Here is a 25,125-nt window from a genome sequence, read left to right on the forward strand (position 1 = left end):
GGTTACCCACTCGCACACTGACCGCAGCCAGTGATGCTTGATTTCGGTGATCTGCTGGGAACCGTGTCTTAACGATCAGTCCACTGCGGGACGCTCCACTAGTGATTCCAATAAAACTAAATGAAAACTTAATAAATAAGAGCAGGAAAATATCCTCCCCGCTAAAGGGCGTATTCGTTGTGATCGCGAATACTCGTAATAGTATCTAAAAACTCATACGCGAGTTTGACCAACACCTATGCAACTCAATTTTATGCTGTGTGAGTGGCCCTGTCTACGCGCATGCAAATGTTTAATTGCCATACTTACTGGATGTCATACGCAAATGCGGTCTTGCATCAATACAATGTTGCGCACGCATGATTTATGCGACTTGCATTTAGTTTCTAAACATTTGCACCAGCGTTTAGAGTGATTTCATGCTGTTTGAATGCTTTCTTAGAAATAACATATCAACAAACCACTTGCGTATGGACATGCACGAATTGTATTGAAATGCAGTTGCATATTCCAATCGTATGAGAATACCGCATGGTGTGGAATAACATGGGCGAATCTTGAGCAGTAAAAATGGTCCGTTTCCGTTATATCAGAGGTAAAAGAGAGGCTTGCTAGGATCAATGACTTCTACTTTCATCTCATAATTTGTAAACAACACAAAGTGGTGGTAAACATTCTCTGTTCATGTACTCCATGTGACAAGGAAAAATAGCGAAGTCCTTGCAAACTTTGAAATATTTGTCAAATATTTAGGATTACTTTAAAACAATGTCTTTATTATTAGTTGCTGAACTGATTGGCCATGAAGATAGAGTTTGGTGTGTTGCTTGGGACCCTACCGGTCAAGTTTTAGCAAGTTGCAGCGGTGATAAAACTATCAGAATATGGAGTAAAGAACAGGAATCTTGGAAGTCTATTGCAATCTTAAAAGATGGACATGAAAGAACCATCCGTAGTGTTGCATGGTCACCTTGTGGGAAATATCTCGCATCTGCTAGTTTCGATGCTACAACATGCATTTGGGAACGTCGTAATGGAGAATTCGAATGCATTGCAACTCTTGAAGGGCATGAGAACGAAGTTAAAAGCGTTGCTTGGTCTAATTCTGGTCAATATTTAGGTACTTGTAGTCGCGATAAATCAGTGTGGGTTTGGGAAGTCGAAGATGATAATGAATATGAATGTGCTAGCGTTATCAATAGTCACACTCAAGATGTAAAAAAGGTCCTATGGCATCCTCTTAAAGATCTACTTGTCTCAACTAGTTATGATGACACTATTAAATTTTATAAAGAAGATAGTGATGATTGGTCTGTGGTCAATACTTTAACTTCTCATTCATCGACTGTTTGGTCTGCGTGTTTTAACAGTGTTGGTAATGCATTAGCGACTTGTGGTGATGATAAAACTATTAAAATTTGGAAAGAGTATCCTCCTGGTAATTCTGCAGGAATTGAAACTATCGGCTCTGATTCTGCATGGAAATGTGTGTGTACAATATCTGGATATTATGAGAGACCTATTTATGATATATCATGGTGTCCATTAACTAATTACATTGCCACTGCATCAGGGGATAATGGTATTAAGGTTTTTTATGAGGATCAAAATTCGGAAACTGATTCACCTAGTTTTAATTTGCTTGCTTCAGTATCAGACGCGCATGAATCGGATGTTAATTCTGTTGTTTTTAATCCGAAAGTATCTGGACTTTTGGCTTCAGGAAGTGACGATTTTACTATTAAGCTTTGGGAAGTTAAGCCATAAGTAATTAAAATTTTGGTTGTTCTAGAAACTTAAGTATATTATATAGATTGAATAATTATATGTGATTATATATTTAGAATAATAAAATATATTTTTATACGATTATTTTTTTCAAATATTTGTACATTTATTCAAATATTTGTACATTTAGGGCAGTAATGTGCAACTAATAACCTGTGGTTGAAACATGTCATCTTAACTTTCTTTTATATATTTAGAGAAAAATAAAATAAAAAATTCCTGTCTATTAAAAAACAGCTAATTAGGAAGTCGATTTGTTTAATACTGGTTATTCTGCTCTTTGTTTGCTTCTTGAATCAATGTCAATGCTAGCCTGAAATTGTAAACTTTTTTGTTCTGCAAGTTTTGCTTATGACCGTTCATCACTTGCTGCAGAATACAATTTCTAACTTTTGCTGTAATTTGCCAAATTACTTAAACCCTCTAAAGGTTTAGAAGAATCTTTTTTCGAAGTATTCAGTTGGTGACTCTCCTACAACATAAAATCAGTTTTCCCCATGAATGATATTCAATTGAAAAGTAGTGCATATATTAAGATCGGCAAAAAATTTTAGTTACAATTAGGAAGGTTTTAGTTCTTAAATTAAGTTTACCCTTTAAATTAAAATTAAGCTGAATAGTTATTCAACATTTTATCCAAATCACTGTGCTGCGCACTGCTATTTACCCAAAAAGGATACCCCTTGAATATTTTTGCATAATTTGTTGAACCTATGTGCATTTATATAGTTCAGTGTTTTCATCTCAGAAAAAAAATGGGTGAGAATTTCTCACCCTTTCTCAAAAACAGGGTGAGATTTCAAAAAATTAAGTGAGACTTCAAAAATTAAAAAAAAAAAAAAAACACCAAGAGACTTGGGAAAAAAATCATTTCTTTAATCATAATGCATTTTTAATATCTTCTAATTTTTAAAGCATTGAATATTTTTGCAGCATCATCATATGGAAAATGTTCTACATCTACTTTTTCACCAGCTATTCTCATTAGGTGCTCAAATGCGTATTTGTTTCGTTTTGATCGTTTCTACCCACATTTGTTTCATTTTCATTTGTCCGTTTCGGAGTAGAAGATATTGGCTTTACAAGGTATTTGTCCATCTTACATTAACGAGCAAAAATTTGAACATCTTACATGCATGAAGAAACCTTACCTACGGTAAACACGTGGTTGCAGAGAAATGCGTTCTGAAAGAGGTTCCGTGGTTCGGAAGGATGGTGTTCTGTTGTTCTTAAAGGTTCTGAACAATACTGGTAAATAGGGAAGCTAGATAATGGGGCAGATGTTGAAAATAATAAAAGATCCAGGAAGAAAAGTGAAACGGATTTTTATTCTAAATGGCGCAAATGAGAAATTTTTTTCAAAATGCGAGAAATTCGCGAATTTTGAAATTGGTTTATAGCAGGGTTGGCAGGTTTTTGACATGTGACAGTTTTTGACAGTTTAAACCATGGTTTAAACCGTCACGTCAAAAACCTCACTGTCGAAAATGTCAAAAACCTATATTCATATGTAAAATTTAATTAATACATAAAATTTATATATTTTTTTATAAAGGATAGTGTTTCTAAATATGTTCTAGAAAAAATAAATTTAAAAATTTTGAAGAAACACTTATATTTTGAATAGTAACCAAAATCTTGTACTTTTGAAAGCTCACATCTTTTGTAATATTATGTTTTCATTTTCATGTGTTATTGAAAATCTGCAGTGATATTATTAAGAAATTTATTTAAAACCAAATTTAGTGTATAATATAGATTATACTAAAAATTAGACATTTTTAAAGATAAACATTAGCATTTTAATACATTAGACATCTTCTTTTAAAGAAAAATCTTTTTAATATTCTTTTAAATCTTCTTAATAATCTTTTTAACATAAGACAATACAAATTTAAGTGCTTTCTGTTAAATACACAGAGTAGTTAGTGTCGATTTACAGTATATTCAGCCTATTCATTTACTATGCTGAAAATTAAGTTTATCCAAATACTTGTGAATTTCATTTTGCTAAATACGATATAGTTTTGTTGAATATCTAAATATTCAACTGTTGAATAATTACTTCTTGCTTTCAAGATATGCATTATTTGTATTCTTAATACAAGTGGAGAAAAAAAAATTAAGAGATAAAAATTGTTTTAAAACGATAAGTGTAATAATTATAAATAAATATAATAAACAATATGAATTATATTTATCATTATTCATAAATATAACTACTTTTAAATTCAAATTAACATACTGGATAATAAAGATATTCGGTATAATATTAAAAAAAAAAATTTATGCACTTGTATCTTACATCAAGTTTGTATTTATACAACATAACTTGTAAGTTCCTTATAAATATTAGTTATATGTTCCTTATATATCAAAAATGCATAGTAATAAACTTTTAATTTTCTTAAGTATCAAAAAGAAGAAGAAAAAATTTTTAAATATTAGTATTTAAAAAAATTTTTTGCAAAATTTTTCTGCACATGCATTTGAATATAAATTTCTGAGATTTTAAATCTGTTATTTTACCTTAATTTTAATTAAAAAATATTTTAAAACCTGCTGATTACCTATAGTATAATTAAATTTCAATATAATGCATGGCAACTGTTGGTAGTTTTGAAGTTTATATATTTTCTTGGCAAACTTCAGTTTTTGACATTTTTGACGGTTTAAACCAGTATTATACCCTTGTCATGTCAAAAACCACTTTTTGACGTCAAAAACCCAACCCTGGTTTATAGAATGCGTGAATTTCTCGCGGTTATCATTTTTTAATGCGAGAATATAAAAAAATATGCGAGATTCTCGCATTCTCGCGCTGTAGTGAAAACACTGTAAGTTGTAGAAAATATTTTCTCTGCACAATAACTGAATAAAAAATTTTGAAGACAATTAAGAAAGGCATCTTTCTTTATATTGGTACTCAATGCATTTTGTAATATTCTATGCATGTACAGTGCACAAAATAAAAAAATGGAACTCCTCCTAATATATGGGTGCACAACCTTTTTGAGTGAAGGTCTACTTGCACAGCAGGTTGACACTTTTTTAGCCGCGCACTTATTTAGTCATGTTGGTGGCATGTATGATAATTTTTATCTCACAATTGGTCCTCTGAACAATAAATATTTTCATCAGTTAACTTAGTAACATATTTTCCTTAATAAATTAAATAAAATCTATATGGTTTAAGCAGAAACTAAAACTTAACCATTATAGTACGTGTTAAGATTCAATATTTTGTGAAGAGAAATTCAAAAGATTCCAAATTTTTAATTTTCAAAAAAAATTATGTTCAGAAGCTCTCGCGGGTTGCACATCATCAGTTGCACACCATCACCCCTATCTTAACAGCTTTCTATCTAATTGTTGAATCTTCACGTTCTTGGACTCATTCTCAATAATTCAAAGATGTGACCACAAATTTACTAATTAATCTGGGCAGGCGACATACTAAAAATTACGAAATCAGACACAAAAATGCACTTTTTCTGAATGAACATACCTGTCAAGTCTACTTTTTTTATTGAAGACTCCTGTATTTTAAGACTATCTCCTGTTTACCCGATTATTCTCAAACTTCTCCATATTTGTTAAGAAATTTTAGGTGATAAAATATCCACTGATGGCGAAAATACTTCTCTTATTGACAGATGGCGGTATCGCCAGTACTGCAGTACGTTGAGTGTTAATAATTTAAGGTGAGCCGTGGTGGCTATGGGGATAGAGCTTTCGCCTTCTAATTAGGTGAACCGGGTTCGAATCCCAGCAATGACTGGTCGATACAAATTCCGAATCCAGCTTGCCCCGACCACAGTGCTGACATAAAATATCCTCAGTAGTAAACCGATCACAAATAACAGTCCCCTTGTCATTAGGCTAACCGTGGGTGAATTTCTTCTCCGTGTAACTCAAATGTGGGAAAGTTCCATCAAAAAGTCCTCCACAAAGGCAAATTTCTCCTAATACTTCTTCTAGGATTTTCCTTGTATTCTGAATCGGGTTCAAAATTACAAGTCTACAGAGTTGAAAATTAGCAGGCATAAACCCAAAATTGGGTCAGCTGTTCAACGACGGTTATAAAATAAAATAGTTAAAGTATCTATAAATAATGGTTTTAAAAAATCTTTATATTAAGATTTATATACATATTTTTTACTTCACTTAATGTAAGTGCTTATAATATTTTAAATTTCTCTTTTTGACTTACATGATTATGCACGATGTGTCAAATTTTTACTTGTGCCCTAAAAAATTGCGTAAAATCTCCTTTAATTTTTTTTCGTCAACGTTAGGTGTGCTTTTTTTTTTTTTTTTTACGAATTTGGATTTCTGATCCCCAAAATTTAGGGGTAGCCACAATTTGGGAAAGAAATATGGCCCCCATAGTTGTATCAGGAGAGTGATCCAATGCTTGAACCCTTTAATGTTAATTTTACTTGTGTATTTCGCCTTATTTCGAAATTTTTAAGCGAATTGAAACAATTTTGCACACAATTGTAAAATTCATTTATCCAAATATAATTCCTTGCAAAAATAACTTCTAATAAATATTTAATATTAGTCGAAAAATTTTGAATTGTAAGGTATACAATTTTTTACATCATTTTAAGAAATATAATATTACATGGAAAATTATAAAACTTGAGTAAAGTCAGTCGAATAGTTCCTGAAAAATCGAGCTTTTAAAATATGACTTTTCTGAAATTAAGATTTCTCAGGTATTATTCGACCGATTTCCCTTAAACTTTGCATTTTGCCATGTAAAATTATATTCTTTATAATGTAAAAAATTACAGTAGGGAACCGATTATCCGGAATGATCGGGACCATCGCTATTCCGGATAACTGATTTTTCCGGTTTTCTGAATAGCTACAAAATCGTTTTTTTTATTGTTAAACCCAACTAAAAAAAAAAATTTGGAAATAATCTTAAAACGAAGTAATACACTAATGATTATTTCCAAAATGATGGTAAGGTAAACATCTTTCAAAATAGAAAGAAAAATCCTAAAAACTTATGAGGATTTTTTTTTTTTTGAAAATGGCGGGGAAATTTATCGAATTTCGTTCCGGTTTTTTGGTCTTCCGGTTTTCTGATTTCCGGATAATGGGTTCTGTACTGTATTTGCCTTACAATTCAACATTTTTTGACAAATATTAAATAAAATAATTGAAAGTTATTTTTTTAAAGGGATTATCTTTGGAAAAAATTAATTTTATAAATGTGAGCAAAAAAAATTTGTCGCAGCAGATCACTATACGGAAAAATAGTTGATGCAGCAGATCACAATACAGAAATATTTCCTAATAGAAGTTTTTTCGTATAATTTGTATCTGGATATTGGACATTGTGCTGTATTTAATTTAATATCTCGACTGATAACATGCCGACACCAAAAATTTAATAACTATTTATTGAAGTGACATTTTGTCGACAGCAGAAATTATTTTGTTCATTTATTAATTAGTTATGTGCTAAACTGTAGTTAATGTTAGTTAATTAACATGCCCCGTTGCAGAATTGCAGCTACACGGCGACAATGTTGCAGAACCAGGGTTCCCACGGTCCTTGAAAGTCCTTGAATTTTTTTGTTGCTAAATTTAGGTCCTGGAAAGTGCTTGAAAAACGTCTTAGGTCCTTGAAAAACTTGATAGGTCCTTGAATTTGTCCAATACTGCCGACGGCCCTTTTTATAAAACACCCGCGGAACTTTCTCGTTCTTTCTGTTTTGTTCCCGAGCTCTCTCACGTGGTTTTTAACGCCACCGTTTCTAACCAGGCCTAGCGTCTTGGTGTCTGCCAAGCGCGCGGAGCACAGCAGACAATCAATGCGTCCGGGGCGAGACTCCACTTCATCTTCTGTCGCATATGCTTAGATCTTCTTTTTTCTTATCGAAACTGGAATACTCTCGAATTTCGTAACATTATGTACCTTGTAGTTTTCAATAAATTTGCCGTTTTACCATCCGCACTTGTCCTTACGTTTGCGTCATTTCAAAACTTTATTGTAAAGCGTATTCGCAAAGGCACAGCTTCGTATTTGTGTTATGTAGTTTAGACCAGTTATGCCTGGGAAGTGCTATTTTAATCCCCAATGGATGGATAATCAAGCTTATAAGGAATGGATTTTATCGATGCCCGAAAAGAAGTTCAGAGCCAAGTGCCGATTATGCATGAAGGAGATCGATATCGCAAAAATGGAAGAATCTGCTCTGAAATCACACATGAAAGAAAGATAAAACAAAAAAGCAGTCTCATGCCCTGAGTTCTCTTTTTCCAAAGACATCAACATCTAATTCATCTGGTGTAAATACTCCTTCAACATCGTGTGCCCCAAGTGAAACAGAAACTTTAGTGGCCGAGGTCTTCTTATTGTCTCCTTATCTGGTCAAAAGGAATGTGCTTGATGCTGAAATTCTCTGGAGTCTGAAGTGCATCACTAGTAATTATTCATGTAACTCCTGTGAAGGGATTAGTGAATTGTTCTCCAAAATGTTTACTGATAGCTGTATAGCGAGACAATTTTTTTTGTAGTGCCACAAAGTGAGCCTATTTGGGCTCCTTTAGATTGGCACTATACTTATAAATACTTATAAATGAGCTGAAGAATGTTGATTGCTGCACTGTACTCTTTGATGAGACGTTAAATCAGTCTCTTCAATCTAAGCAGATGGACATTATGGTAAGGAATTGATAATAAAGTTTGCACTAAGTATCTTACCTCCCAATTTATGGGTCATGGAACTGCAGAAAATATTTTGTCCTCTTTTTACAAATGCATGGATGATGGCTAAAAGCTCTCTAAAATACTTCAATTATCCATGGATGGACCCTATGTCAATTTGAAATTCTATTAGAAGCTTCAGTGTGAATTAAAAGAGAAATATTCCCACCAGGTCATATTCATTGGCAGTTGTGGATTACACATAACAAATAATGCTTTTGAACATGATGAAAATGGGATATGTTCCTTCTAATTTTTATTTTCAGAAGGAATTGTTGCTGCATAACATTTAGAGAAGGTTGTGTAAATTATGGATGAATAATTTCAGAAACTATGTTTAATAGAGGAGAGGAGGGGGTTATGGAATAGTCATGGAATACCTAAGATTTAGCTCTGTCTTTCATGCAGCCTTCACATGGAAATACACAGAATTAAAGGATTTCACCATTAACACCTCATTACCATTAGTTATAGATTGTGCTGAAAATGATTTTGTGAATTAATATGTAAAACCAGTAGGGTTGTTTTTAAAAAAATATAAATTTTAGTCCATAATACATATACTCTCTTCTCTCTATATAGGCAAAGCATTAGGTATTATATTTGAAATTAATTATTGCCACAACAAGCATTGTTGCTTCTAGTAAAATAGAAGAGAATAATTTTTAAAATTGGTCTTAGATTAGGGTCCTTGAAAATTTTGTTGAGGTCCTTGAAAAGTCCTGGAAAGTCCTTGAATTTCAATCTCATCATAGAGTGGGAACCCTGAAACGTTACGGAGATGCAGAAGGATTTTTCTTTTGAAAAGTATAAAAAATAATTTACTTTCCTTTTCTACAGAAATTTACAACGTAATCTTCGTAACATTACCTAATCAACTTAAAATTTATGTAATATTTAATCATGTATTTATATAATCACATTTGGACGCGCTGAATTTACGACGATGTTATCATAAATCAATGTAATGTTTTAATTGTATTTTCAACATTTGTTGATATTGATTTTCACATGGTTTTTAAATATCCCAAAATATTTCAAACTATATGGAAAATTCAAATCATGCATTTGAGTATTTACTTTTTAAGGCAACAATTCTATGGGATTTTTGGCAGTTGCTATTGATTTCTCCATAGTTTTTAAATCTTATAATACAACCTAATCTCGAAACAAAACACACATTTGAGGAATCCGATTCATGTGATTAATCTTTTTTTCTGCAATCACTATTTAGGATTTCATGATTTTTAATTATGATGATTATTTACAAAATGTGAAGGAAATAATTTGTGCACTTCCCACCCCCGACAAAATGCTTGAATATCACCCATATTAGAATATAAAATTATTACATGTTCAATTTAAAAAGATATATATGGTTATTTTTTGTAAACACAGCACCTTTGTTTGTAACACATTTGTTTATTATTAAAAGTATCTTGCAGAGAGATATTAGTGCTAGAGAATTTTGTCGCAGATAGCTTGAAAAAAATTCTGCCACAGGATTCACATGTTGGATACAAAATCCTATATATTGAATACCTGAAACAATTAAAGGGATCTTCAGGAACCATTAAAAAGTTTCAGAAAAAATAATCTTTTTCTTAATTTTATAGTTTAATTCTTTTATTTGTCACTAAGTGTATTTCAGAATATTTTCCTTAAAAAGAACTGAGATGAAACCTTAAAAGACTGATGTCCAGTCATTTACATTCAGGTAGCTTTAATGAGCTTTTACAAATATTAAATATTTGTTCAAAACCAAGTTTTGGGAATCCTGAGCAAAGCTTGTTTAAAAATAAAACGTGCATATAATTAATAGAGTTACTGTAACGTGTAGAATTTTTTAAATAATTAATATAAAAATAACTTTGTTTGGTACGCTTTCATTTTTAAGTCCTGTTTGCAACTGATACACCAATACTATGCATTATGTATCATTTAAAGTTAATTGAAATAAATTTTTTGGAGAAGTATTCTCCTATATGAAGATTTCATCTCTACAACTAAAAACTTTTAGTTTTGCAAAATTTCACCAAATCATTAGTTACATGATGCATGTTTAATATTGGATCAGTAATTCATTTAGGAAAATAGACTCCCTTTGTTCTTTGAAATATATTCGTTCAATTCAATGTAATAAAATATAAGGTGTTTTATAGACTTCCAAGGCAGGGCAACTCCTCATTTTACTTGAGCAATTATCTATAACAAACATAACCCAATTCCTAGATTGGATTAGGGTAATCATGAATTTTGAGCACTTAAACCCTTTTTTTTTGGACAATGAGACTACATTTAATCCTTTCAATATAAAATTTAGACCACCTTTGTATTACTCAAAAGGGTTCAACAAATAAGAGCATTGCTGTCCTTAATAAAATCACACCCCTGATGTATGTCATTCACAATAGATGTGTGCTGCCATGCAGAGTTGGTCTAAAAAAATTAATGTTTCAGAATGCTTTAGGGCAGTGGTCGGCAAAGTGCGGCTCTGGCACAAATATCCACGGAAGGCGCAATAATATTTTCATTTAAAAAAAAACTTAAAAAACTGAAATACAATTGCTGGATTTAAAAAAACAAGAAGATATGGAGCTCTAAATTCGAACGTCTTTGTGTTGAATTGGAAATATTTGAGAGAAAAAAAAATTTGATCTTAGTTCACAACACAAGTGGTCTGCTTTAAATGACCAGGAGATGGAAGACATGATCATTTTCAACGCTTGGAATAGTATTCCTGACTCTTTCGATCAGCTGAAAAAGTTCGTGTTTGCTGTTCTTTCCCTTTTCGGTTCTACATATATATGATAACAATCTTTTTCAAGCATGAACATTATCAAGAGTAAACTGAGAAGTCGTCTCATTGATGAGAACTTGGAATCATGCCTAAAATTAAAGACAACAACATACAAACCTGAGTTACTCAAACTTTCCAAGGAGATGCAAACACATTGTTCGCATTAATAAATACTTATTAAGTATGAAATTTAGTTTTATTTAGTGTACTACTTATTTAGTGTAATAAAAGCTTACTAAACAAGCAGATTTGGCTCCCAATTTTTTTAAAAATTGTTGTAATGTTCATATTTGGCTCTTTGGCTAATAAGTTTGCCGACAACTGCTTTAGGGCATAAGTTGCATACTGTACTAAGGACAAAACTGCACAAAATTTTAAAATCTGATTCTTATAATATTCGAGCAATTCATGCCTTTTTCAAATATTTTTAAGTTTGCTAAAACTTCTGAAATTATAATTATACTTGTTTGAATAACCTAAATTAAATTCTGATCAATTGAAAATTTTTCTGCCCTCACTTTATATTACAAAAAACAATAGCAAATTTTTTGTAATTTTCACTATATTTCATCACTTACTGTTAGATCAGAACTCACCACATAAAAAAGGCTGCACATAGAGTTCCACTTACACCCTCAACCAACCATAAAATTTTTGTGTGTGGTATTTACATTATATTTACAGTTTTTTACAAAGATTTTCAATGAAGTAAAATTTTTAGACTCATTGTATGGTTCCCTTCTTTTATACCCACTACTAATTTAAAATCTGTTTTTTCAAAGAAATGAAGCACAACCAATCTAGATTTAAGTGTTACTCCAATACATTCATTTCCAGATTCATGTTCTGATACTTAATTCAAATCCTCAGTCACAGTCCCTTTCCACAGTCTGTTACTTACTGTAAGACTGATATTTCTTTCATGTGTAAAATGTTAACATTTATGAATGATTTAATATCTTAGTTCATTTAAAGCGTGCAGAATTAGGAGAGGACATAACTCAGAAGAATTCCAATTAATGATTTTAAAGTAATCCAAAGATTAAAAGTTTATGTTTGGTAAAACAATTTCTAGTCAGTCTATACTATTTCTAAATCTGTCTAAATTTCAGACTGTTGATAACAATTATCCTTCTGAAATCAGACAAAATAACAGGATCTTGATTTGCCAAAGTCTTCTGAATAATGTCACAAAGTAATCGCATTTAAAATACCCAGATATTGTTGGATGACAGGAGTTAGTTACGCTAAGAGTAAATGTTGTACTAATTTTTAACCTTTGGATTACTTTAAAATCATTAACTAGAATTCTTGTGTGATATATAACTATAATTAGTTCATAGTATTTACAACCTGTGGTTGTGTAAAAAAAGTTCTTATTTTACAGAAATAAATTAATTTTGAAACAGTACTTAATAAATTCTCATAGATGTATGAAATATTTTGAAACACAACAAATATTTATTAATCAATTTTTATTATAACAATAGTAAAACATTAGGTCCCTTGAGGTTTCTTAAATGAATGCATTTGTGATGTCTAGTACAGAGGAAGAAATCTTGTACTACATTTCCAGTAATATCTCATCAAGTTTCCATACAGTCAAACAAATTAGATTATTTTTTGATTCAATTATTTTTTACAATAATTATCACAGTATATATATGAAAATATTTATATGGCTTATTTAAAAAGTATTGTGTATTTTTACAGGAAAGAAACATTGAAATTTAAAAAAATAGTTTATAGACTTCTAAATCAATTTCAACAGTTCATGCATGCTTAATTTTAAGTATATAAATAATGCATAATATTTTTAAAAGAACCTTCAGTAAGCCTGTAAAAAATTAAACAATGAGCTTTTCATTGAAATAAAAAGATATTTTTTTATTTGCCAGATAAAATAAAATAATTTTATGATATTAATTTACCATAAAGTTTTTTAGTTAAAAGTTTTTTAGAAGTTTTTGGTCCAAAAGAAATTTAATTTATTAGAAAATCAAACTGCTAGATTTAAGCTAAACTAAGTAATGTAAATCACTATTTTAAAGAACTTAAATTAACAATTATATTTGTTATAACTCCAATATATTTCTACCAAATTGTAACTAAAATATATGTATGAGGTTCACAATTGCTGAGGTTGTTTAGAAAGTAAAATATGAACTGCATAAATGTCTAAATTCGGCTTAAATATAATCTATGTGCCAATCTAATAACTACAACTATTTCTTAAATTAAGTTATTCTAATTATACCTAATACAAATTTATGTCTCCTGTTATGACTACAAAATATTTTAACTTTTATAAAAAGTTTTTCTGATTAAAAACATCTAGGTTATAAATGTACAGAGAATTTTAGATCTTAGTTTTAAATGCATAGATAAGTGTTCTAAACAGCATTAACTTGAGCAAAGTAATGCATCTTATAAAAAAAATTGATTAATATTTAGAAAAATCCTCCAAGTTAGTTTACATTTTTAAAAAGAAAAAATATAATAAAAAAAGCTTTTAAAAATATAAATTTCCACAATTTTTACCAAAGAGAGCTTAGAATAAACCAAATTACATATATCTTAAAAGATCTTTAATTTTTATAAAAATAATTAAATAATTCAAATTTTTGCTTTCAAATGTTTTAAAATTTCTAAAATGTAATGTTTCTAATGAACAATTTTATATAAGTAAAACAAACCTCATAAAAAACAAATAATCACATTTTATATTGCACACAATTAACAGAAATTTACCTATTAGAACAACAAAAAATGCTAATTGAAAAAAAAAATGATATGTAAAGACTAATATACACTCAAAAGAATTCATGATGTTATTGAGCAAGGGGCAGCAAATGAAAGTATCAGACATTTTAATTGATAAATGGCTTTGCGTCAAGCTCTTTCCAAGGATACTTTAATGATTTCAAATAACTTTTATATCCAGTAACTAAATAAAGAAATCTTTAAAAGACCTATTCAATTCCTACGTTTTAAGCCTCAATCTATCACACAAATTATACATCTAATGAATGACAACTAAATAAAACAAGAGGTCAATGAAAAAGAAAATCCATACTATGAAATGAATACTACATAAACACTTTCAAAAACACAATCTACAAAAATAAACCAATGTATAAGTGACTAATTTCACAAATGATCTATTACTATAAAAAGAATACACAACAATATTAATAAAATTAAGGATTACGTAAAAATGATTTATCCAGCCTTTCATAGTTTGGCACAGCTTAAGCACGGATTTTACTGAAATGGAAAATATGTTATGCATTTCATTTAGTTTAGAAAAAGTGCAAAAATATAAGATTCTTCAGAAGTTTATGATTAACAGGTATGAGAAATTTCCAACAGAAATATTAAAATTATTTAGGCAATGCTGGTAAATATATATAAAACACAAACTTAGAACACATGGACTAGATTTTGTTAATTTGAATTTGATTGAATGTCGCATTTAACAATCAGTTTTATATTTAATTCATTAATTTGTATTTTATCGACAAAAAAAATAATCATTTGTCTTTGTACAAGAACGATTACATTTCACAGCACAAATCAAACTAAAAGTTACTTTACTTTATAAAAATTGCTTAAATATATTTTAAAAACAAGAAATAATGTGTGAAAATAAATTTTTATGCAATAAAAATGCCACAGTAATTTTTATGGTACTAACAAATACAACAAACCAGAAAAGTTACACCTTTCTAAGAATTACAAATGCGAGATTAAAATAACGAAACTTTAAAAATAACTGAAATATATAAACATCTACAGTTGCTTTTCATTATACCTAGCAGTTGCTTCTCATTAAGCTTACTCAAGAGGGCCAAATTATTTATACACCCTGATGTATTACACGCTTTTTTTTTTTTTGTCGTATAAAAAAAATCAGTTCCATAAAACTATTTCCTATAAACTTGCACACCATGAGAAAAGCAATCTAATCGTTGTGCTTTACATAGTAAAATGGACGTTTTTAGATTATCTTGCTGCACATTCTTCTTCAGTCATTTGGTTGCTCGAGTTACTTTCATCTGTAATAACAACAGATTGTTTGGAAGAGTCCGAGTCCTTGAGTTGCCTTTTCTCAAATTCAGCTCTAAAATTGTCAATATCTTGCTGACTAATAAAAATAAAAGAATATCAGTTTTTGGAATTCTAAATAATACTTTGTTAATTTAAATTAGACAGCAAAATAACTACCTCAATAAATACAATACTTTGAACAGGAATCTAATGCTTATAAAGCTGTTTTTGAAAATATAATATAGTTTTTATTTAACAGGTGTTTTTCTGGTGCTGCCACTATATTTTTTATCCTACATACTAGACTTTGAAAATATCTTAAGACAAAAAGATTACAAACAAATAGTATTTAACTGCATGGAAAAAAAATTATCAAAAATGTTACAAGTCCTTTAGATCAGTTCGCATCATTATATACTGGTCCACTGACAATATACCTGGTCCTCTTGAAATTTAACAGTAAGTGTATTTGTACATCACTTGAAATCATTTTCATGCTTCACAATTAAATCACATTTATTAATCTATTTTGAATAAAACTTGTTTATTTAAAGCAAATTGATTTCATAATTGAATAAAAAAATACACTTATCTTGTATAAAATAATAATAATAAATGCTCAAAATTGCAGCTATCATCCAAATAATTCAAAAAAACAAATATCAATATTAAATAATGCAGGCTGTGCAATATATTTTGTTATTTTCTATATCGAATTCCAGTCATTCGTAATTTGTCAATCACTTATTCCAAAATACTTATAATATACTCCGATATACATATATGAATTCAAAATACTTTCACTTATTTATTCTCATACAGGATATCCTTTTCTTAATTCAATGATTTTTTTCGAAGGTGCTTAAATTCATTGAAATAGCATTTTGTACCTCAAAATAAAAACATAAACCTCAAAAATGAATAAAATTAACTAAGCCTACAAAAGTGCTACGTTAAATTATTCCAGTACACCTTGATCTTTATACCATTCTAAACAAATGAATTGCTGAACAATCAAATAACGCATTGGCAGGGTTGCCACAGAAAAAATTTAACAATATAGTTGCTTTTAGTAGCCTAAAGCAAGAAAATAGTTGCCGAAAACTATGAAAATTGCCTAAATAATTAAAAAATAAGACTAAAATTTTAATAAATGGCTTAGTTGTCATATATCATGATCCATTTAGTCAAGTTGGTGGCAAATATGATAATTTTTATATAAACCTTAGTATTCTAGCATTAAATTTTTATATCAAAAAAATTAGTATATATTTGCCCAAAATTAAATACTTTTAAATACTAAAAAATCATTCAAAAATATTTTTTTTTTCATTAAAAAAACATACTTTTTCCAAAAAATTTCAGTTTAACCAATAATTGATTTAGCAAATATATATATATATATATATATATATATATATTGTGAAAAGTGATTATTTAAATTCGAAATTCACGCAGTGTAATGTATTAAAAATTGAGTTTTTTAAAATTGTGCAGAATTTCGAAGCAATAACTGTTGAAAAGGCGATTGGGTAACAAAATAGATTCACAATGGAATCTGTGCTAATTGAGAGCATTAAAAAGTGATGACTCAAATTAGCAATTCCAAATGTTTTTATTTTTAAAGAGAAAAAAAAATTCATTATGTTCAGAAGCTACCATATGCCACAGGTTGTCAACCCAATTGATGCTTAAAAAAACATTGCTAGGAGCACAGAAAAGTCTCCCAATAGTCTCCTTTTCCTGAAAATAGTTGTTTTTTTAGACTTTTCAAGCAAAAAAAAGTTGCCATGGTTGCCTCAGGTCGAAAATAGTCGCCTGTGGTAACCCTGGATTGGTGATTACACAAAGCTGTGTTACTTTTACAGATTATTATTTTGAAGTGGTTGAAGGGGAGTTTTAGTGATCTCGGACCAGTAGACCACCAATATGCGCATGTAAGCTGAGATTTATATTTTTAAAGGGCAGCAATAGAAAACAAATTTACTAATGCCTTGATTCTTTTTAAATAAAATAGCAAAACACCCACAATTTTCATGAAATGTAAGACTTGTAGATTATACCAAGAATGAAAACAAAAGAAATTATAGTCTACAAACCCATCATCAGACTGAAACTATTGGGATTGATATATCATATTAATAGCAATTTTTGCACAGGTAAGGTAGTTAAAAATTTTATACTGAAAAATTTCTGTAGTTTTAATTTAATCCATATTTTATACCATATGCATAAAAAATGGAATAAATGCCCTTGCTTGTAAAACAAAAGCCTACAACCCAGAATTTTTTGAATTAGATAAAAAAGGAAAAAAAATTAAGAAAAAGTCTAAAATAAAAAATTGCAGATGCTACGATATTCAACAACTCTCACTGCTTTGTTGCAGGTGTTATTAGAAGAACTTAATCAGAACAGATAATTTCAAAGTTTCATCATTAAATAAAGAATAGCATTTACCTTATTTGGACAAACAAAATTCCATTTATGATATTTAGCATATCTAATACACTGCTTAGAGAAGGTGGCTGAATCTGGAAAAGAGTACAAGGAATAAAATATCATAAACACTTAGAAAAAATACATTGATAAAGTCTTAATAAAGTAGAAACACTTTGTAATCATAAACTGGAAAGTTTATCTGTATAGATAAATGTTCACCAAATTTTTGAAATTGGGCACATTATTTTTTTTTTAAATACAAATAGCAAAACCCTCTTGCTATTTATTAACTACTGTCACTCTTAAAGTTTGAGCACAATGTTGAAAACTCATCTGTTTAAAGTCATTGTTCATAAATAATATTTCCCTAATAATGGAGAATGTACAAATCGGTGTTAATTTTTCCAACATATTGCTGCAACTTTTCCCATTTTGCTATACATGATGACAGAACAGGATTAATGCTTTTTCCAAACTTTTTGCACACGCCTTCCAGTTTAATCTATATAATTCCAAGGGAAAGTAATGCAAGAAGAAAGTAATTTCAGTTCAATTTTACCTAAGTGCTCAACCTTCGGAAGGTTTAATTTTTATATATATATATATATATATATATATATATATATATATATATATATTATATATATATATATATATATATATATAAATATTTTTCCAAGCTAACTGAACAAAGGAAGTACTTGATTAATTTCCATTTTATTCTTCTTACAGATCAAGCTTTTATTTGCAAAATAAAAACAAAATTTTTAATACAGATTCTTAAAAATATGATGCAGATAAATTGTAGAAACTCTCAAATAAAAAGTTTAAAAAATTGCAAATGTAAATAAAGTTTAAAGATAACACCAATCTGAACTTTATTATAATGCAAGAGAATTATCTTACTTGAATAGGTGGAAGAATAGCAGTAGAGTTTCCTTTATAAATTTCATTCATCTTTTTTTGTAATACCACAGCCTGCTGTGTTAAATGACGTAAACATTCAGAACTTTCCTTTGTTTTCTCATGATTTTCTCCAAGCTATTTTATAAAAGAAATTCAATAAAAGCAAGATTAACTAAGCAAATACAAATAAAAAATTTAAAATAAGCTTAAATCAATAAAAATGAACATTACCTGCTGCTTATAAATAGCATATGTTTCCTTTTCATTTTGCAAAGCACCTCTAAATTCACCCATGCAAGATTGAGTCCTGGCTACTAAGTGATAGCTTACAGCTACTTTCAAACTCTTGCCACCATAATAGCTATGAAATTTGAAAGTTTGTAACAATAAAGCATTAAAAAATTAACACTTGAAACATTGCAATCCAACCTTTTTACATTCATTAGGTCTATTTTTCTATTAGAACAAAATACATGCTATATTATTTTTTAATAAATTCTTAAAAAAAAAAAAAAAAACTCAATTTATTTTATAAGTGATATACACATATATACAGTCACAGAATATTTTATATTCATAGAAATAAATTCATAAATAAGTTTAAATGCGTCAGACATTGTGATCTCTACTATAACCCGCAATTCAATGAATCGAACAAATCCTTAACAATGCCCTTTAAGATCAAAAATACCTATGAAACAAATTTTAAAAAAAATCTTTCAATTTTAAATATTTATTTAAAAATGCATAGTTTTATTAAAATATGCAGATCATAAGAAATTGAGATGCAATTTTGATTTAAGTTCTAAGCAAATGTTAAAATTACAAAAGACTAAGGCTAAGAGTTGTGAAAGGCAAAAATGTTGAAAAACTGTCATTGTAAAAAAAAACTACCTGTAACCAAAAAAAATTTCAAACCTTATTAAACCTTGAAAATAAACAGCACTATGATAATTTGAAATAATTTATAATTTTTACTTTCAATGGTACAATTATTTTACAAAAGTGTATTTACTTTATTTTCAATGTTATTTGATTAAAATCTTGAAAAAAAAAATATATATACATAATGCATTAACCTGATGATGTAGTTTGTTTTTAGTAGTCATTTTGTCAGCAAATTACTTACACAATTTTCATATATAGCTGCACCAATTCTACATGATTTTAAAATAAAAAATTCCCATATTTTAGGGTACTATTAAAAATTATTTAAATTAACATTAGAGCATTTCACTGTTATGCATGCTATAAACAATATTTAAAGTATCAATATTTTTAGCACATTGATAGACATTTTCAATAGACAAAATTTAAGATTTAAAAAACACAAAGGCTTATAAATTCAAAATTGAGAGGAACATTTAGCTTTAGTGTAGTGGCCATTATATTTTTTTAAGAAAGTTTATGGACAATATTTATTAAATAGTATCCAAAATGAAATATTAATAAAGCCAACAGTTATCTACATCTCGTAACTTCAATTACAAAAAATTAACATATAGAATTGTATTTGTACATACAGTTTCAAAAAAGCAAAAAATCAAAACTAATTTTAGACAGAATAAATTTTTCAAACACTAGAATTTAAACATTTAAAATCCATATAAAATTGAAAAGGAGACAAAGTCTAAATTTCAAGAAAATTAGTAATAAGAAATTACTCACTTGATATTTAATTTTAAGGCATTTTCTAGGAATCTTAATGATAAATCATATTCACCAACTGCATGTAAAATTAGTCCAATATTACTCTGAAATGTAAGGAAACATAGATAAAATAAAGTAGTTTAGTCCAAAAAATAATAAACTTCTAATAGCAAACTATCACTTACGTCTAAAACTGCCATCTCAGGATGATTTTCTCCACAAACTAATAAACTCAAATATCTAGCACGATATAGGAGTTTCAAAGCTGTAGTTATTTGCGAGTTGGCAAAACAATATAATGCAAGGTGTGTCTAAAAAGATAAGTAAATTGTATGCAAATTCAATTTTTCCCAGTACTTAAAATTTAAATGATATTCATTGCTTAAGAGAAATTTAAAACCAAAGAACATACGTATTCAGAGATTGTATATGCATGGTCGATTCCATTAACCCTTTCACTCATGAGTACAGCTTTTTGCTGGAATGCCATAGCCTATATCAATAAAAATTATTATGAATGAGAAATAATAGAACTAGGTCAGAACAAGTATAAACAAAACTCAAAATCTTAACATTTTTCAAAACAATTCATAACATATAACCAAACTTTTTAGTGATAATGGATTTTAAATATAACTTATTTGTGCTTATGCACTGAGTAAAAGTGCAGCGATTTTATTTTTAACCAGTTTTTTAACAGATTTCATTTTTAACTCATTTTCAAACAATTTTTCTTAAAGTAATAATTTATATTTTATTTTAATTAAAAATAATTGGTTTTATTTCATTAAATTATAATATAAAAACTATAAAAAGAACTAGTATTTTATTTAAGAATTAGTGACAATTTATCAAGATTTAGTATTTAATCTGATAATTGACAAAGAATTCATAATTCAAATAAATAATTTCTCATTAAGACAGCTTGGTTTAAATTGGATCTGTGGTAAGAATAGCAAATTTCTGGTTAACTATTGTTAATAGTAATTAATGTAAAAAACAATGCTATTTACAACATCCATCAAATTGTGCTGATATTCTGTGAAATTTTCCTTTATTTTTTACTGCAACAAATATGTAGAAAAAAAGTTTTTGAAACATAACCTAATTTCAAACAGAGTAACCAAGATCATTTTGAGTCAGTTCTGAGAATGAACAATTGAAAAATATTAAGTGACACACTGTTATCAAGCCTTTGAACCAATCAGATTGGTGTTAAAAAATTTGAGGGGGGGGACTTATTAAAGTTGGATTTTTAAAACAATTTCAGGGAGAGGAGAGTTTTATTAATACACAGTGTCTATTCAGAAACTTGGCTCTGATAAAACATTTCACATTCAAATAATTTACTAATATGCTTGGAAATAGCTTATAGCAAAATGTAAAGAACATTTATTTTTAAACAAGAAAAGCACTTACCTCAGCATGGTCACCCATTATGTAATTCAATCTAGCTAACATTCGAAGACATTGTGCTATTTCAGGATGTAAAGCTCCATACACGTTATTCAGTAGATTTAAGGCCTCTGTTATAAGTTCATACCCTTCTTTCAAATAGCCTTGTTGAATTTTTGTTTGACCCGTTGTATAAAAGTTATATGCATCAGTTGCCTAAAAATTACAAATAAAATAAGCATAAAATACAAGATTTAAATTATGAATAATATTATTTGCATGTTATTCCAGAAAAAAATTATGAAATTTAACTATTGTATAATAAATTAAGAATTTCCTTTACTATAATCGGAATACTATAATCATAATACTTTATTATTTAATAAAAATTATTTCACAAAATAAAGTTTTTTTTTTAATTATTATTTAAGGGAACTTAGGTATTTTGTTTCAAATACAGTACAATATCTTTTCTCTGTATTAACAAAATTTAAAAATGGCTCTTTCCAATTTTTTTATAACTCCAGGCAGTTTTATAAATAGATTCAAAATTATAAAAGTTTTGATATGAAATTTTAAATGCATAATTTTGTTAATATTTAATAAGAATTACAACAGTAAGAAAATAATATATGTACGGTTAGTTTTTTCTACTTAAAAATCACATAAATTATGTAGTAACATAAATTAAAAAGTGAGGACAGTAGCAAAAGGCAATACAATTTCCATACGAAGAAAATTACAAACTTAAATAAACTTTGAAAGTAACTTTAAATGTATAGAAACTGCTATAATTTATAATTTAATGCCACATTTTTCAAAAGGACATCAACACTTACTCTGGGGTTAATGTGCTTAACAACCGGAAAGATATTCAAAATATCATCTTCTGTAAATGTAGGTTTATTTCTGTGGTCAAAATTATATTCTCTAAGCAGCAGTTGGATACCAGTCTTAACACAAAATGAATGTAAAATTGTTAATTTTCTGAATTGAAACTTCTCAACTATGGCATCAATAGAATCGTAAGGAAGTTCCCAAGCATAGTATGATAATAGTTCATTGCTTAAATTAGTCCAAAACATTTTAGTTGTTAGTGAAGCCCATTCGTTGTTATCTAAAACAATAGAATATTAGTTAAATAAGAAATTATGTAATTTATAAAAAGCATAAAACATAGCTGCCAACTTGTTAAAAACAAAAAGAGGAAAACAACGCATGATAAAATCAGGGGTGATTGTGACAAAGTGAAAAAACCTAAAAATTGTGTGTGCAAAAAATGGATATCAATGGAAATGGATATAAATAATTTAGATCTTCAGTTAAATATTTAGCAGTTTTTCATATTTTTTAAAACAGAATAGATAAATTCTACAAAGATATTTTAGCTTCATTACTACCACTAAAAATATTACTAAATCATCAAAGTAAATTGCATTGATAATAAAATGTGTTGATAATCATGGTTATATTAACGGCTTAGTTTCATTATTCAAATAAATGGTATTTATTGATGCAGCAAGACTACAAATAATTTTAAAATAATTATCAAAAACTTAATTAAGTTTAAAATAACAAACTTAAACCTTGAAAAAAACATAAAACCCTAAAAAAATTCAATGGGTTGGTTTTTTTTCCAACTCTGGGGTCAGTCAGAAAAAAAATATGTTTATTCAGACAAAGTACGTTTTTGAGTCTGATTTCGTAATTTTAAAATATCATCTGCACTAACTAATTAGCAATTTTTAAGGTTACCTCCTCGAACCACTAAAATTGAGTTCAACACAGCTATGAGACAAATTTCTTGCTGAATTTTTATTTAAAAAACTTAAAGAAAAAGAACTTTAAAGCTTTTCGAAACGAGGAATTTAAAGGTTGGTTCTGATATTTTAACGGCTAAGTACAAAAGTACATTACAACAGGTAAAAAAAAATTTCAAACACATTCCTTGCCATTATTCCTTGTCAACAAATTTCTACTAATCTATAAAATATATAAATCCCAAAATCTATAAATGCATCACAGCATATAACATGCTTGACTTTTTAATTTTTTGCCAAAACAGAGGTTTTCTAAAATAGACTGTTGGTAATAAAATACATTTGGCAATAAAATACATCTAAAAAAAATACATTTACATACTCCACCAAAAATACTCAAAGATAGTCACTTAGCACCCTCACCTACTGAGATCTGCAATTCTTTAAGTTTTGGAAAAATTAAAATTGTTTAGTTAAAAATAATCATTGCTCAAGATCTTAATTTCGTTCAAATATGGCACTTAAGAGCCTTCATTACTAGGTTTTACAATCACTTTCAGCAACCTAATGGCAGGCAAAAACTTCTATTTTCATTTTTGAAAAAAATATTATTTTTAACTCCCATGTTTAGATTAAAATAATTTTTAACCGTGTGTGTATAGAATGGGATAATATAAAGTAGATTATAAATTAAATTTGGCAGATTAGAAAACTAATTTCAATGTTATTAACAAAACATTAAAAATATTTTAACATAAGATTCGTTCATTTTACAGAAGTTTTGATAAATTGCAAAAAAAAAAAAAAAAAAAAAAAAAAAAAAAAATGAATTTCTGAAGATATCTTTTCTACAAAAATGAATATATTTACCTTCAAAACGCAAAGGATTCTGTTTCCCCTTTCGTTTTCCTTTCTTCTTGTACTTTACTTGCAACTGCTGAACAAATAACTTATTAACAAAACAATAAAATTGTGAGAAAAAAATTAGATATATATATCAATGAGGAAAAATAGCTTCAGTTGCACTATTCTCAAGATGGAATTTTAATAACATGCATGAAAAAGAAAAAAACAAAATCACAATTCATAACTGCTTTATTTTTAATTTCAAAATTTAAATTTTAGACTCATACGAAATAATATCCATAAATAAAAAATATCTTTTCAAATTAATAATTTTTAGCTATAACAAAATTTAAATAATGCATAATTAAGCATTCCAGAAGGTTGAGAGGATTGCAATTGGTTAAGAAATTAATTGTATAACTTCCTAATGCATTGCAAGTGACATAAAAATGAATTCAATTTGGTAAAAATGAAAGCAAAGAGAATAACAAATAAAAAAGAATTTGCATTTCATGGGTTAGAGAATTCCCGATTGGCTCAATCTAAAAGTTAGAAATTTTAAAGGGAAAAAAACAAAGATAAATCCTGAAAATATTCTTTTATTTTGAACATGCATGGTATGAACTCATAGCACTGATAAGATAAAGGTGTTTCCTATACATTATATGCAGATATTAAATATTTAGACACAATCGTGATTTATATAACTCTCAAAAATTTAAAAGTAACTGATATCAGGGAGACAGCAAAATTAAAAATCA

General features: G+C 28.3%; 2 protein-coding genes across 7 annotated transcripts in view; one reads left to right on the forward strand and one right to left on the reverse strand.

Annotated features, from left to right (window-relative positions):
- The first annotated feature begins 444 nt into the window (after positions 1-444).
- On the forward strand, positions 445-1,872 carry Ciao1 (cytosolic iron-sulfur assembly component 1). Its single transcript, XM_016055692.5, has one exon. It carries the CDS (start codon positions 769-771, stop codon positions 1,765-1,767), a length of 999 nt encoding a protein of 332 aa, XP_015911178.3. The 5' UTR covers positions 445-768; the 3' UTR covers positions 1,768-1,872.
- Positions 1,873-12,776: 10,904 nt separating this feature from the next.
- Positions 12,777-25,125, reverse strand: part of clu (clustered mitochondria protein homolog) — a 41,460-nt gene continuing 29,111 nt past the window's right edge. For 3 of the 6 annotated variants that reach the window (XM_016055686.4, XM_071178701.2, XM_071178702.2), the window contains exons 26-35: positions 24,389-24,452; positions 22,598-22,875; positions 21,783-21,974; positions 20,776-20,856; positions 20,549-20,674; positions 20,382-20,467; positions 18,945-19,074; positions 18,714-18,848; positions 17,826-17,899; positions 12,777-15,465 (exon numbers count right to left, since the gene is read on the reverse strand). In XM_016055686.4, the coding sequence (XP_015911172.2) occupies positions 15,324-15,465; positions 17,826-17,899; positions 18,714-18,848; positions 18,945-19,074; positions 20,382-20,467; positions 20,549-20,674; positions 20,776-20,856; positions 21,783-21,974; positions 22,598-22,875; positions 24,389-24,452 (1,308 nt within the window). In that variant the 3' untranslated portion in view covers positions 12,777-15,323. Of the gene's footprint in view, positions 15,466-17,825; positions 17,900-18,713; positions 18,849-18,944; positions 19,075-20,381; positions 20,468-20,548; positions 20,675-20,775; positions 20,857-21,782; positions 21,975-22,597; positions 22,876-24,388; positions 24,456-25,125 lie in introns of all 6 variants that reach the window. The other 3 variants (XM_016055682.4, XM_016055683.5, XM_016055684.4) reach the window with 1 other exon arrangement.

This window comes from Parasteatoda tepidariorum, chromosome 6 (assembly GCF_982258835.1).
Source record: "Parasteatoda tepidariorum strain Cologne lab strain chromosome 6, Ptep-v5.0, whole genome shotgun sequence".
NCBI lineage: Eukaryota > Metazoa > Arthropoda > Arachnida > Araneae > Theridiidae > Parasteatoda > Parasteatoda tepidariorum.